General features: G+C 45.1%; 1 protein-coding gene across 1 annotated transcript; it reads right to left on the bottom strand.

The window, feature by feature from the left end:
* Positions 1-6,660: 6,660 nt before the first annotated feature.
* On the bottom strand, positions 6,661-9,493 carry HNRNPA0 (heterogeneous nuclear ribonucleoprotein A0). Its single transcript, XM_030573106.1, has one exon. The coding sequence runs from the start codon at positions 9,198-9,200 to the stop codon at positions 8,274-8,276; it is 927 nt and encodes a 308-aa protein (XP_030428966.1). The 5' UTR covers positions 9,201-9,493; the 3' UTR covers positions 6,661-8,273.
* Between the last annotated feature and the right edge of the window lie 6,742 nt (positions 9,494-16,235).

The following is a 16,235-nucleotide window of genomic DNA, read 5'->3' as shown; positions in this document are numbered from 1 at the left end:
TGAACCAAGGCAGAGGTGTGTGCTGTAGGGCACTGCTGAGCCCAGTGAGAGGTACCAGTTAAATATATTGAAGCAGTAGCACTTACGCAAGGACAAGGTGCTGGCCCCAACCTCCATGATTGTCACTCAAATGCTTTTATAGACTCTGACTTTAATACTCTCTCCTGGCATTCAGAAAGACAAGGCACGTAGCCCCCAATTCACTGTGATACTTAGGCACCTAAGGAGCAGTTACCTTGTGCAATAACTGAAGTTCGTTAAGATGTGTCCCCCTATAGGTGTTTGATGTCGTGTGCTCACACCCCTTGCGCCTTTAAATTGAGGACTTTTGGTAGCAGCCTAGGTACTTTTGAAAATCTCACTAGGCATCTATTAGCATTTTTAGGCACCTAATTACCCTTAAACATTAAGCCCTCGGTCATTAGACTGAAGAAACAACCACCCTCAGCCCTGACATGTGCTTCAAGAACAAAGTAACTTTCTTCGCCAGTTACACATAGGAAACAATTCAAGGACAAAGCAATTCACAAACCAGGAACTGATTCTCCCCATTCTAGTACTTAACACAGATCCAAGGAACACTGCGGATACTTCAAAAGAATTTACAGCTCAGACCTGAGATTGGGGCTCAGTACCAATTCAAAACCAGACACAACTGGAACAACTGAAGGAGAAACCAATAAAAAGATGCAGCAGAAGAGTTATACGAAACAAAGGCAGCATCAAAAAAAAAAAAAAAAGAGCCAGAGGAGCAGCAGATTACGTTTGGTGCTCAGCTCCTGCAGGCAGCTTCCTTGCTATCTGTGGTCAGAAAGGGACAGAGTTCCAGAGTTAGACTGAAGAAGCTGCCGCACAGGTAGCTGGAATGGAACATGGAAGGTGGCGGCTGATCTTGGCAGCCACAGTCACAAAGAACCAAAAATCAAACACCTAACTAGTCTCACAATGGAGGTTGGAGACCCAAGTAAAGAGAAACTATCATTTTTCACTTTGCTTACCATGCATATTTGTAGGGCCCATCCAAATTGATGGTCCATTTTGGTCACAGGATTTTAAGTTGTAAATTTCATGATTTCAGATATTTAAACCTAAAATTTCAGTGTTGTAACGGTAGGGGTCCTGACCCAACTCTGAAGACAGCAGCACAGAAGGGTGACATGGTATGGTATTGCCACTCTTACTTCTGCACTGCTGCTGGTGCCCAGCCACCAGCCAGCATTCTCTGGCCTCCCAGCTCTGAAGGAAGTGCAGGAGTAAGGGTGGCAATACTGCAACTCCACTGCAATAAAACTTTGAGACCCCTCCCTCCCTCCACTAACACTCTTTTGGGTTGGGACCCCCAATTTGAGAAATGCTGGTCTCCTCTGTGCACCTGTATAAAGTAAATGAAAGACCAGATTCCACAGTCCTAGATGCATTTTTCACAGCTGTGAATTTGGTAGGGACCTACATAATTTGACACCGCTGTGTATATGTTTGCTACTTTCCCCTGGTTCCATGGGCCTTTCCCACACCAACAGGAAAAGAAAAAAAATTTAAAAACAGGAAAATATTGTAAAAAACTGCAAAACTGGCAGATATAATACTTGAATATTTTAAAGTCACTTCTGCAGTGGACTAGATTTTGAATTGACTATACCCCTTTAAGATATGTGGCTTAAAAAACTATTTCATTTCCAAAATAGTGTTCTGATATTACACATCATACTTTAAGAAGTCAGACTTTAATCTCTAGTGAGAACAGGGCATCTTAGACATGCATGAATATTTTGCCTTTTTCCCCCCTCCTTTTAAATTAACATTTAAACTGCTAAAGCTTTTCATGGGCAGCAGCACCTCTGCTTGTCAGGGGAATTCCTATAATGCTCATTAGCCACTAATACATTTAATGGTTGTGACTAACTATGCATCTTATATCTGCAGAGCTTTGATCATTTTCACAATTGCTATATATAGTCAGAATTCCAGAGCTAACTGCTGGAAGCTTCAAAACAGATGATATTAGTCAAACCCAGGATTGGTATCTAGGTTTTCAAAGCTAAGGAGCTTTGGGCTTGGTTACTTGGATGGCTGACAGAGGATATATCTACTGTTTTAAGCTTGATGTGTCCCAGTGGCAGCCAGCAGTAACTGACACTAAGTTCCTGTCTACACCATACTTTTAGCACAAAATTCCAACTCATGCTACCACCAGGTCAACTGCACCAGGGTAGCACTAATGCAAAACACCGGGTGCTGCCAGAGCTGTGTCCAGTATACAGTTCTTAACTAGTGGTAGCACCTATGGGAATCCTGCCCTTTCCACCCTCCCCCCTCCCAAATCTCTTTACAGTAGGTACAACCTAAAGGTCTGTGATGTTCAGTCTTTGTACCTAAGCAGGATTCAGGCTGGAACTTAGGCTGGAACTTAGATCTTTCAAGGAAAAAAGGAATCAGGAATAGCTGTCACTTCTGACCAAAACTACAGCTATTATTCAATCTCTTGCAGTATTTGCTCCTCCAGTACCCCCACTGCACTCCTCTTTCCCTCCCTGAACTGGTTTGGATATTGAGATAGATTAAACAGCTGTTAGGATTTGAACTGATCTCTGCCAGTTGTATAGAGTGATTGTAGCTTTCCTCCCCTTATCATCAATTAAGGAAATTCCATAAAGAATTCTTGGAGTAGAGAAGGTAGAAAATTACAGTGGGATTGTTAAAGGAACCTCAAAAAGATGGGGACCCAATTCCCTTGGCTTCTTTAAAAATGCCAGCCTAGAACACAAAAGTGCCAGAAAACACACACTTTGCTACAGCCTCTAATTTCCTCACAAATATACACCGATGCCAAAAAGGGGGTAGGAGGCAATTACTCATAGCCTTTACATATCAATATATGCATATCTATTACAGGTAAGCACATATTTTTCTGAGTATTTTAAAGAGTAATTAGTAAATGCTGTAGAAATATAACTCAAATGGTCATTAGGAGGGCTTTTAACTCCCTTGTGTATCATATTGCATTTTAAAGCAAGTAAGATGTAAATCTGCTTTTATTCATTTTAAACACAATGTACAAGCAGGCACCTCCTCTTAAGTAACTAAGAGTTACACATCAGTTAACAGAAGGAACCATGAAGGACGGTCAGTTAACCCATAACACTTTGTAAACTCTAGTTGTAGTTAGGGAAAGAAACTTTGGGGTTTTGGGGTAAATTTTCAGCCAGAGTACACTGAGCCAGGGAACTTTTATGTAAACAAAATTTCACTTTTCACCAAGATTAGTTTTTCATATTTAAGAAAACTTTCATCCCTTAAGGTTCCATAGGGAATTATACCACATGAAATCTATTCACAGATTAAGTGATCAACTCTGTGAAAAAGAGAGAATGGACACTGCCTTGAGAAAACTCTAATGGGTACCAGCTCACCCATAAGTTAAGCAAATGTTGTGTTTGACCAGATTGCCATAGTGAACACCTTTCTTTCCACCAAAATACTTTGTATATGCTCTCCACCATGCACACAATAGAGTACCATAATTTCATAGTGTTCTTTGATGTGTATTATTTTTCAGAAACCAGAAAAGTTTAAAGCAAACAAGAATAGGTTTTCCAAGCTGCAATTAAGTATTTAAGAACAAGATCTCCCTGAGTTTCTAGACTTCAAGGAGTTAGGATCCTCAGTACACACAGTATCAGGCCCTTATGCAGCAACAGAAACGCAACTACAGTGTGACAATGGTACCAACAGATAGTTGCAAAGACAGGGATGATCAGTGCACTTATCTAAGGCTACACTAAGAAATGTACTATTCTAAGACCTAATAATTATAAAAACAGCTTGCATCCACAGATACTCCAAATCAGGAGTGGGGATGAAGGTAAATACCATTTGGAATGCACTGTTTCAGGAGAGTTAAACATCATTTCAGCCTCATTTTAGCATCAATATAGGAACAGACTAGCTGAAACAGTTCAGCTAGTCATCTTACTATTGTTCCACATTGCATATTTGTGGCCTTTGACAGTTCCCAGAATACAGAGTTTCTTGAAGCAGAGCTAGATAATGTGAGATACTTACCTAGAGCACTGCAGCTGAAACCATTTAGGACAGTATTAGATAAACAGAACAAACTTAAGTGTTTCACAATGGCTACTGTGTGTGCACTGAAACCTTTATTCAATGCCTTAGCACGCACAAAAGCCCTGTCCAATTAAACGTACTAAACAGGTGGGGGAAGGGGCAGAAAGAGGTTTCATTTTAAAAATATGTACTTTGTCTCTGCATCATAACTGTGACACATCAGTGACCTACAGAATTTTTGAAGTAATCAGAGTGAGGTGTGTCAGCAATGTTAGTTAACATTTGAAAAATCCGAATTGCCTATCACCTTACATGCAAGAGAAAATAAGCTTTTCATTACAGTAATGCGTAGGGATTATATTTTAAATGTGCAGTGAGTGTTTTTTTTAAATGCACAAGTTGTCACTCTTAAAAATGGTTCTACACCAGGCCTTAAATGAGACAATCAAAATTTTAAGCTAATGGGTCAAGTGCTGTTAAAGAATAAGTGTGTTGAATACTCCTTCACCAACATATCAAATCCCTTTGAGGTACAAATTAAAAAAAACCATTTTACAAAAAAATAATCCCTTATATTATAAAAATGAAAACTAAATTATGCCTTCTATTTTTTTGTATTTTATTGTTTGGAAAGACTAGCTGGTTTCACTTTCTCAAGCGCAAACCTAACAATGTCTCTATTTGCATTCAACAAAAATGCTTAAACCACAAAAAGTTTAAGTTTTTAATGTCATTTAACACTTAAATATTAAACTATATTAAACTAAAGCCATTTTACTTCTGATTGAGGGTATTGTTTAATACATTTTAACATCACACCTTTTGTTAATTCATCTTACCTTTCCTTTAACTTCCATGGGCAGACTTGCCTACATAGAAAAACAAAGACTAACTAGAGAGAAAGTGCCATCAACTGCACCAAATAAAGTAAAAATATTTCTCCCAATTAATCTTTAGGAGTTACTTGTATCAAAAGGAGGCAAAATTTTCCTCATGGATGTGAGAGATTTAAGGTGGGGTCCTTTTAATACCCATTGTGAGCAGTTTTTATATCCAATAGGATACACCCTTGGAAAGCTATATTATTAAAAAAAAATCCTGTTCACCTGAGTCTCCAAGACAGGTTCCTTCACAATAGAGTGTTTCTGTTCTCTAGAGAAGCAGTCACAATAGAGCAACTATCAACTATCTGAGACATTCTCCACAGAACAATTCTTACTGGAAACTGTGAAACATTAATATGAAGTTGTAAGTATTGATAATCCTTCAGGACATAAGCAGTAAACAAGTCAAGCATCTCCCTCATAATATAGGTGCTATTTCTGGGGTTCATCTTTCCTAGAATGATGTAGTGGTAAATGCCAGAGGAAGGATATTATTACATAACCAAGTAGTAATTTCCAATACAGCATTTGTTTCTGGTATGAACAAGTTGTCACACAAGATATGTAGGCATACTGTAAAGTTACAGAACTGTAAGTGGCATTTGCCTAGCTGAATCAAAGGACCAGTCGAGACCACAAAAACAGTTTTAATTGTATCTTCCAAAACAATGTTCTGCCTTGCTATTGTTAAAACAAAGCAACTCGGCCAGGGACAGGACTGAACCTGATTTAACTGTCTCCCCAAACAAAACTGGAATTCAACGCTAAGTTGTTTGAACTGCACTGGGGACTACTGTGCTTTTATGTGAGTGGCCCACCCCCCAAACCTCAGCATGTTTCCAGAGTGTAGAGGAGGTAAAAAGCCTTCAAATTTAAAGATCTCAGATAAAACCAAACCACCAAAAGGTCTTTGTTGACAAAGACAATCGGTAAAGCTAATTAAATGCAATATGGTATTTTGCAAAAGCTTGTTAGACAACTTACACTTGACTTCTGCACTTTGCCTAAACTACTTCGCTGGCTCAGGACAGATATGAATTTCTGGACGCAAATATGTATTATAATTGCAAGCCAGATTACTTAAAACCTACTTACAAAGCAAAAAGGCCTGGAATTTTCACAGTTTAAGAGCTCTAAGTTTAGTTACTAATCACAAGGCCTAGGAAGGCCTCCATTTTGAGAGGTCAATTCCACTCCAGACCCTTAAGGCTTTATCTACAAGAGAAAGTTGTACCAGTTTGGTTTAAAAAAATAAAAATAATCACAACTAAATTAGTTAACTGAAGACTGAGGGACACTCATTTAATTAGAAATCAGGTTTATTATAAAATTCAACTATGGTAAATCAAAACAAGCCCAATTCCAACTGAAATCAGTGCCCACTAAGTCTTTTACATTGTTTTTTTTAAAAAGATTTGAAAATTACACTTTATATTGGTGCAGCTCTCATGGGTTTTTTTAGAGCAGGATACCACTTCCAATTAAGACAAAGGTAGTTTTGCCACTGTCTTCAATGGAAGCAGGAACAAACCCATAGGATGCAGTGATAGAAAGCAATATGGTTAAATGTTAAACATTAAGTTCTTAGAAACCGGGAATCAAAGTGATTTTACTTTTTTTTTAAATACATGTCATACATACTCTCACTCAAGCATGTAAGGAATTCAATTCTTTATTTGTGATATCCATAAACCCATAAACGATGCTATTCTATATTTCTATCCAGGAAGGCAGTTTTCCCCTATAACATTATGCCTTTTTTTTTTTTTCCAAATAAACAACAAACTTTAATTCTATTGCGTGAAAGGGCTACAAATATACATTTGTTAATCAAGCAGACTACACAGATATTTTGCTTTACAACTGGCACCTATATTACTGGTACACTTAGCTGGCTCATTTATCATAGCACTTTGCCCAAACCATTTAGATTATCACTTCTTTTGAAGGATGGGCAACTATATGAGTTTTAGAAATGTACTGAAGCAGATACCTCAAATCCATTGTGTTTCAGTCAATATGCAGGGAGCCCATCTTTAGTCACATGCAGATTTGATTTTTATTTCAGTTTACACCAATCCTTTCATGGCATAAGACAGCTTTCAAAAATCTAGCAGAGTTGTTAGCAAACAATTTTGCCTCTGTTGTAATGAAGCCTACAGCAGCGGTTCTGCCATTCTGCCAGTAGATGGTACTGCAAAGGATTCTCTGGGAACTTTAACGAAGGACAACAGTTCAGACCAAGTGAAGTCTGTTTAAACCTGGTACTATGAAAACAAGTAGGCATTTAATTGGAGATAAATGTTGACCCTTTCCTGTAACGAATCATTTACAGACAAGCCAATAAGAGGATCTGAAACTAAGCAATTGGAAATTTTGAACATTTTATATGAATGAAGCACATGCTTAACACAAACTATTTCTTTAGAACTACACAGTACATACTTGATGGAAAAGTCCTATAGAAAAAAATCGACCAATCATGTCAGCACGTCAATCAAACTGCCTAGTACAAGATGGTGGATGCACACAAACTGCAAAAGTGAGAATGAATATTTAAAAAACAGACCACATCCACCAATTAGTACTTCAAAAAAGTTGCCATAAAGTGTTTGAAAACCAATAAATCCACTAATGGGACATCAAAAAGTAAATTAGGACCTTTACTGGCAATAAAGTCTCTAAATACATAGAGAATTAAAAGCAGAGGAACAATACTTGTTTCAAACCCAGAAAAGCCTTAAACCGTACGGAATGGATCCTAGGAAAAAAGTTAGACATGTAAAGGTCAATGAACACAATGATTTATTTAAAAAATAAAAAACGTAAAAACGATTTTTCTTCCTCCTTTACAGAAATGTAAATTTCAGTCATGGATCCGAGCAGATTTTGTAGGGAAAAAATGTAGCCAGGTATCGAGTCCTTACAACAAAGTAAATTCCCCCCCATCTCCCTCCCCAGTTTTTACTTCAGAATCAGCAAGACATTGCCCACCCCACACCCCCACCCCAAAAAACAAATTAAAACAAGACATTTTCATTGCTAGTATAAAAACGACCAAGGTCCAAGTAATAATAAAAAAATAGAGTCCATCAATGACTGTAACACAAAGTATGTGTGTGTGGGGCCCAGTCCATCTTCAGAGAGAAAGAAGTGGCACAGGCAGAGGCGACCCCCAGAGGGCATTTAGGAGCTGCTCCCACAGCAGGGGAGGCATTTACTAGGAACTGCCCTTAGGCGAGTGAGGGGAGAAACCATTAGAAGCTGCCCCGTAACAAAGGGGGGGTTCTCCATGCCACCCCCAATGGGTATGGGCGCCCCCGGTTAGAAGGAGCTGCCGCCATACCCTCCCCCGCCATAGCCTCCTCTGTACGGTCCACTGTTACTGCGCCCTCCCCAGCTGCCGCCCCCTCCTCCGCCTCCTCCGCCGCTCTTCATGGGGCCGTAGGAGGACTGATGTTGGCTGTAGCTGCCGAACCCGCCGTACCCATTGCCGTAATCTCCGCCTCCACCTCCTCCTCCGTAGGAGCCGCTGCTGTAAGATCCGTAGCCGCCGCCTCCGCCATAGCCTCCGTAGCTATTATAGCCGCCGCCGCCTCCTTTGGAGAGACCGTTGTGGTCCCGGTTGCCGGATCCGCCGCCGCCCCGTCCTCGTCCTCCTCCCCTGCCGCCCCGGGAAGGCCTAGAAGAGCCACCGCCTCCCCCGCCCGACTGGATGTCCTCCTTGGGCACGGCCTTCTTGACCTCCACGCGGTGGCCCTGGATCGGATGAAACTTGACCACAGCGGCCTTGTCGGCGGCGTCGTGGTTCTGGAAATAGACGAAGCCGAAGCCGCGCTTCTTGCCGCTCTGTTTGTCGGCGATGATCTCGGCCTTCTCCACCGGGCCGAACTGGCTAAAGTGCTGGACCAGGTCCCCCTCGCCCACGTCCCCCTTTAGACCGCCCACGAAGAGCTTCTTCACCTTAGCGTGGGCCCCCGGCCGGGCCGAGTCCTCCCGGGACACGGCCCGCTTCAGCTCGACCGCGTTGCCGTCCACGGCGTGGGGGGAGGCGGCCATGGCGGCGTCGGCCTCCTCCACCGCCGAGTAGGTGACGAACCCGAAGCATCGGGAGCGCTTGGTCTGCGGGTTGAGCACGACCACGCAGTCGGTGAGGGTGCCGTAGGCCTCGAAGTGCTCCCGGAGCCCGGCCTCTGTGGTCTGCACGTTCAGGCCGCCGATGAACAGCTTGCACAGCTGCGAATTCTCCATGCTGCCGCCTCCGCCGGGGCTGCGCCTAGGCCTGGCGCCGAGACTCCTCCTCCTGCTGGGGGGAGGCTCAGGCCTCTCCACGTTCAACGAGCGCCGCAACTTCAAGACAGCAGCAGCTGCCGCGGCTCCTACTTGGCGTGGCCCGGCCTAGCCTCGCCAGCGACCTGGCCGCTGCCGGTACCACAGAAAAGGGGCCTGGGGGTGGGGGAGCACACCGACACGCACAAAATGGCGGCTGCTGCTCCTCAGGCGTTCGGCCGGCAACTGCTGCTGCTCACACAAAGGGGACGCTGGGAGCCCCGCCCGCCGTGCCGCGGCAGCACACGCCCTCGGCTCCAGCTGGGCCAATAGAAAGGCGCAAGCGTCTATGTGAACGAGTCATTATTTAGGGGGCGGGGCTTCGGTAGTGATTGACGACAGCTAGGACTAATCGGATTATGCGACCTCCACCGCGCGTAAGCAAGAGGAAAAGAGGGGACGGGAGGGTGTTAGTAACTGACGTCCTGGAGAACCAATAGAATTCCTCTAAAGCCGTAGGCGGAGAGGCGGGGCTTAATCAAGAGTCGACTAATAAGATTCTGCAGCCTCAACTCGCGCCGAGCGAAGAGTAGAATGGGGAGGGACGGGGTTGAGGCTGCGCCAATGCGTCAACCCAGCGGATGTGAGCCAATAGGTCGCCTCCTTCCCAGCCGCGCGCTTTCCCCCCACAGCCCCAGCCCCGCCCCCGCGGGTGGGGGAAGGGGACAGAGTAGCTTCCACGGCAGGCCGCGCGGGAGCATTTGAAAAGCTGACCGTTAGGAAGCGGGTTCAGCCATCATAGTCCCCCCCTTCCCCCTCCCTTAATGAAGTGAGAAAGAGGCCGCAGCAACCAACTCTCCCCTCGAGGGGGTGGGGGAGCCACCCGCCCCCAGCACGTGACTCTTTCCAAGCACCGCGCGGCCGGGAGGGATTAGTTAATCCTGGGGGTTAATTCATGGCTGCCCCCATGGTGCTACGTACAAACCCACTGCCTGTTCCTCAGGGTCCACCCCCCCACACGCCCAATTCCTCCACCTCAGCCCCCTCCTCCCCACATCCCGCAGTGCCGGGCCAGGCCTCCCCCGGGGAGCAGAGTCCCGCTCACTCCCCGGGAGGGACAGTCACGTGGTGCAGATGCTTGTGTCTGGGTCCCTGGAGCCACCACCCTGTGCTGGGGAAGGCAGCCCCAAGGCACAGGGCCGGCTTTAGGGAGTGCGGGGCCCAATTCGAACACTGTGGGCGGGGCCCTGGCAGGGATGACTTAAAAAGAAAAAAGTGTTAAAAAAAAGAAGCCTTCCATTTCTTCCCTGTATTATTTACTTTCCATAACTACATGAATAATAACATTGTATATTATGTACATTGCATCACATATGCTGTTGAGTGGTTATTAAAGATTGCTATTTCCCATGTGTGGGTCCCCGCCACTCCCTGGGGGCGTGCACATGTGTGGGTTCCCGCTGCTTCCTGCCCCCCTCATTGAAGCAGGTGTGCAGGTTACTGGCCTGGGAACTGCAGGGCAGCAGTGGACATGGGGCTGGTTGGAGGCAGGGCAGGGGCTGACTGCAGGCAGGGCAAGGGGTGCGGGGCTGGCTGGAGACAGGGGAGCGTGGGGCGGGCTGGCTTCAGGCAGGGCCACAGGGGGGTGCAGCAGGGATTGGCTGGAGACAAGGCAGGGTGTTTGGTAGGGGCTAGCTGTGGGCAGGGGTTGCAGAGCTGGCTGCAGGCAGCGGGGGGCGGGGCTGGTGCGGGGCTGGTGCGGGCAGGGGGTACAGCAGAGGCAGCTGGAGCCCCGGCCCTTTAAAAAGCCCCCTAGCCCCCCGCTATCCCAGGGCTCTGGGGGCTATTTAAAGGGCCATGGGGTCCCCTGCTTCTATCCCACCCCGGATCTTTTAAATAGCCATGGGAGCCCTGGGGAATGCATGGGGGTGGCAGGGCTCCAGTGGCAATTTAAAGGACCGGGGTGGCAGAGGCAGCTGGAGCCCTGGCCCTTTAAATAGCCCCCAGAACCCCCTGCTACCCCAGGGCTCTGGGAGCTATTTAAGGGGCCCGGAGCTCCAGCCAGGGGTACGGGGCTTGTTGCACTCCGTCCGGAGCTCCGGCCAGGGGAGCAGGGCTGCGGGGCTTGTCGCGCTCCGGCCAGGGCCACGGGGCTGTGGGGCAGCCGCGCTCCCCCAGCGCTTTGGTCAGAGGAGCGGGGCCATGGAGGACCCCGGAGCAGACCGCAGCCAGGGTAAGTAAAAAAATTTAAAAGGCGCCTAAAGCACGGGGCCCTCTTAGGCGCGGGGCCCGATTCCCAGGAATTGGGCGAATTGGCCTAAAGCCGGCCCTGCTGAGGCAGGGGGGCTGAGAGCCATTGAACTAAACGAAACCTTGTATATCATGGAAACCACTTCAAGCCAGGGCACGTGGCAGCACCCTCAGTGCCCCTCATTCTGGCACCTATGCACTGAGCACAGGGTGACCAGACAGCAAATGTGAAAAATCAGGACAGAGGGTAGGGGAGCCTATATTTATATAGGAGCCTATATAAGAAAAAGACCCAAAAATCAGGACTGTCCCTATAAAATCAGGACATCTGGTCATCCTGAGCAGCCAAAAGCAAGGGGGAAACATGCCATGGGTGGTTCAATGTGACATTTGCAAGCCCCCTTACGCATTGTACAGGGCCTTTCCAGGCTGTTGGGCAGCCTCCTAACCCGACGTTTAATTTCCCAGCACAGTACTTTTAAGTGTATTTCAATTTGCTCCTTCCTTCCCCTCTGGATGGAGTTATGGATTTGTACTTCCCTACTAATTATATTAAATAGGTTCACCTTACTATCTTGGTGTAGGTGTGGTGGCTCAGGTCTATAAGAAATACAAGGGGGGAGGTAAGGAAATATCGTGTATTGGACCAACTTCTGGTGGTGGAAGAGCTCTGTGGCGCTCAAAAGCATCTCTCTTTCTCTAACCAAATTGATCTAGTAAAAGATATTCCTTTACCCACCTTGTTTTTTGCATTTTTAAACTATCATTTTTCTTTTCATGGCCCTTCTCCAGTCCCTGTTTTTCTTTATTCTCTTACTGTTCCCTTTTTTTTGGCTCTCTTTACCCTTTTAGGTTCATTCTCACTTCCCTTTCACGTGTTATGCGCCATGCTGTTGTGGCCATGTCAGTCCCAGGATACTAGAGTGACAAGGTGGGTAAGCTAACTTTTATTGGACCAACTTCTGTTGGTGAAAGAGAAGCTTTGGAGCTTATACAGAGCTCTTCTTTCCCTTTCATATACATTTCTCAGTCTCCGCTCTCTCGTTGCCAGTATTTCCCTCCCCAAATTTCCAATCTATTCCATACCCTTCCCCTCCAATCACTGTTTTCCCATAATTGATTTAGTTAGTTCTTGTTAAGTCAAACAGCAGGCACTTTCCAGTTAGCCAAATAGGAAAATACAAGAACATACAAATATAATGAAACAATTAACAATGATGTGCATCTACTTCTGATTTTGACATTGTTATATAGATTAGAGGCTGGATCTTCAGCTGCCCCGGTTGCCGCCAGCATTTAGGCAGAGGGAGCTGGGGCAGGGGAGCGTGGGGAGGGCCACCTACAGCAAGTAAGGGGCACAGGGTGGCACGCAAGGGAACTCCCCACCCAAGCTCACCCCTGCCCCACCTCCTCCCCGAGCACGCTGTGGTCGCTTCACTTCTCCCACCTCTCAGGCTTGCATCACCAATCAGTTTAGGCGCCGCAAGCCTGGAAGGTGGAAGAAGTGAAGCGGCCACGGCGTGCTCGGGGTGCATGTGCTCGTGCGTGGAGCAGGGATGAGCTGGGGCAGGGGGGTGCCTCAGGGTCGGGGGAGGAGCTGCTGTGACGGGAGGAGTGGCACAAGGTGGAACTTTCGCCTAGGGCGCGAAATATCCTTGCACCAGCCCTGTGTCTACACTGAGAGTTTAAGCCAGCACAGCTATAGCACTCTGGAATGCGGATTTTTCACACCCTGAGTTCTGTACCTATGTCAAACCAAGTTTTAAATGTGAACCTGCCTGCATGAGCAGAGGTGCTGCTGCTATATAGCTGAGTTACAGCCCATAGTCCCTGGTACCCTGACAGCTGTGCATGATGCAACACAAGCAAAGATTAGCCACTCCTACCTTAAAGGATCCATAATAATTAATGGAGCTAAAATAAATGGGAATAAGATTTAATGGGGCAACACCACTTTACAGAATTGCCTCCTTCCTCAGCTTTCTGACAGCATTGCTAAACTTAGGTAAACAGCATGTGTATATGCAGGCAATGTCAGACCTTAAATTGGCTGATTGTTAAAGTAAGATAAAAAAAAGACAAGACCATAACATCAAAAATAAGTCCATAGTTCAAGTAGTCTCTTCATCCTCCAAATTCTTATCCTGCTGCACTTTGCCCAGCAATTTCTCAGCAGCTAAACAATCCCTGAGCAAAGAACATCTCCCTTAGTAATTCATCTGTAATTTGGCATAGAAGAGAACATTTTCCCTCTAGAAGGCAATAATAATTGAAGTTTTCTTTTTGCAGATGTGGGCCTAGTCTACGCTACAATGTTTTACCAGCAGAACTTGCCTTATTTTGGCACATCTTCATGTAGCTCCACACTCAATTTTGAGCCCTGCCAACACTGACTTTTCCCGAATGACAAACCCTCTACTGGCATGGTTCCACTGGTACAGACACAGTGCCTTTGTGGATGCTGCTTTACCTGTATCACTAAAAACAGGCCCACAATAGGCACAACAATGACCATTGTGATCATCATTCCAAACTCTGCTGCCGGGGGGTGGAGGGTCACAGTGACCAAAAGCCTACCCTCCATTTTAAAATGCCCACGGGTGTGGCTGAGTGCAAAGCTGCAACTATGCCTCATGCTACTGTCTAGCTCAGGAAAGTAGTCCTGAATATCCTTGGCCTGTGAGGAGAAGAAACAGTGCAAATTCAGCTGCAGAATACTGGCAGAAATAAAGATGTTAATTTGGACAAAAATTGTGCAGAAAGATTATGGGATGGAACAATGGGAATTGTGGAAATTTCATCTAAAGCTATCCAAATTCCCTGACAGGACTGCTGGTATCCCACAATATGTTGCAAAAATATCCCATAAGGTAATGCACCAGACAGTGTCCCAGCAGACACAGGGGTGCCTACACACAGTACACAGCATCTTTTACCAATACACCCTCTCACAGTGATTATCCGAGGCCCCAAAGACAACCAAGTGTGCTCAGTCTGTAGTGACACTGCAGTCTCTGCCGCCGTATGCCAGCATAAAGGCTACCGATAAAGCTTTCTAATGTAGACATTGCCATAATCTGTGGGGGGAAATAAAATACAGGCATTTTAAACAATTTTACTGTCTTGGGTTTTGCAAGACACTTTATCTTTGGAGTTCAATCATATAAATAAATTACTTTGCTTTTATTAACCCTTAGTCTTATATGCATTAATTTATAGCCAACATTTATACCCTAATGAGGCAGCAGTGGTGGGAATGTTGGTTTAGGCAAAGCAACAATAGTTGCTGGCATGTTCATCATGCTGTCACGTAGACCTGCCCTGACAAATATAGATGGGATAGCTAAATTTTCAGGAGTTACTAGTGTTTTGGCCAAGCAAGTTAAAACACCTTCAGGTGTCCTGCTGCTAGAGTTGCCAAGCTGACTGAAGCTATTCCGGGAGATTCCTCCCCCACCCCCCGCCACAACATGATGCAATGTCATTTTCTTAAAATATCCTATTAAAATCTTCTGGATTGCTTTCACTAATCACCAGGAGACTCCAGGCCAATCCTGGAAGGTTGGCAACCTTACCTGCCGCTCAGAGGGAGGTCAGTTGGCACTTTGTGAAAATTAGATCCATTTCAAGTGTCTTGAGTTTGGCATAAAAACACCCAAATTCATTCAGTTGGCACCTAAATTCATTAATTACTTTTGAAAGTCTTGTCCCTCCCCTACCCAGTGCTTAAAATAGTAATATACTCCAGAATCCTTGTCTACAGTAGCTGCTTCACTATTAACATCAGTGGAGCTGCACTGGTGTTAGAATCTAGGAAATATTTCAGTCAAAACCACATTATCTTCAGTGGAAGCCCCATTCGCTCCAATGGGAATAGATGGGGAAGCTGGCTCCAGCTGAGGATGTATCCAGAAATGCTGACTGAAACCCGAGCATGAAGAGAAGTATGAATTTCTCCTATTACTTTTCAGATAGTGCTAACCTGAAAGCTTACTTGTAAAACACTGTGGATGAAATCCTTGCTCCATTGAAGTTTTGCCATTGACTTCATAGGGGCCAGGAGTTCACTATTTAAACTCAAATAGCAATATTTAACTACTTTACTGCTGAATGATACATCAGATGCTTTCAACACAGGCATCTCATGTCTATATCTTGTTACTGATTTTCTTGTTCTACGTTATCCCACATTCCTAAAAGAAAGAGTACATTAACATTAATAGAATGACAACATAACTATCTGTATTTAACCACCATCAGTGGAAAATATGACAAAGTATATTTGTTCAAGTTCATCTCTCTCAAAACATAAATGGACCGTTGGAAACCATACCGAGTCAGTTTCCTAAACTAATTGTGTCAGGTATTAAACCTGTTCCTGAATCCCACTGCCAGTTTCTGTGGCTTGAGGGCAAAAAGTCACTTTTTCACATTTTTAAATAAATGTTTTTCCTCTTCCCAGCTGCCAGGTAAAAAGTCAACACAATTAGGGGAAATGATTAAAAGATATCCTTGTTAAAATGAATGAGATATAGTGTTATTAAATTATTTAAGCTGCTCAGGCAGGGTGCTAGCATGGAGGCTTTTTTGGCCAAACATCCCGATTAATAGTAATTAGGTGATGGTGAGCAGGCTTGTAGTTATCTGCTGCTAGATACCTCCTTTGCCAATGGACATGGGTTGTAAGCAACCAAGTCAATTTATGCTGAACAGCCCCTGCCATTTTCTAAGTGTCAGCATTACAGCAACTTGCTGCCAGGCAGCTGT

The sequence above is a fragment of the Gopherus evgoodei genome, chromosome 8 (assembly GCF_007399415.2).
Source record: "Gopherus evgoodei ecotype Sinaloan lineage chromosome 8, rGopEvg1_v1.p, whole genome shotgun sequence".
Classification (NCBI taxonomy): Eukaryota; Metazoa; Chordata; order Testudines; family Testudinidae; genus Gopherus; species Gopherus evgoodei.
The sequence above is the reverse complement of the archived record's forward strand: the minus strand, read 5'-3'. Positions and strand labels throughout refer to the sequence as shown.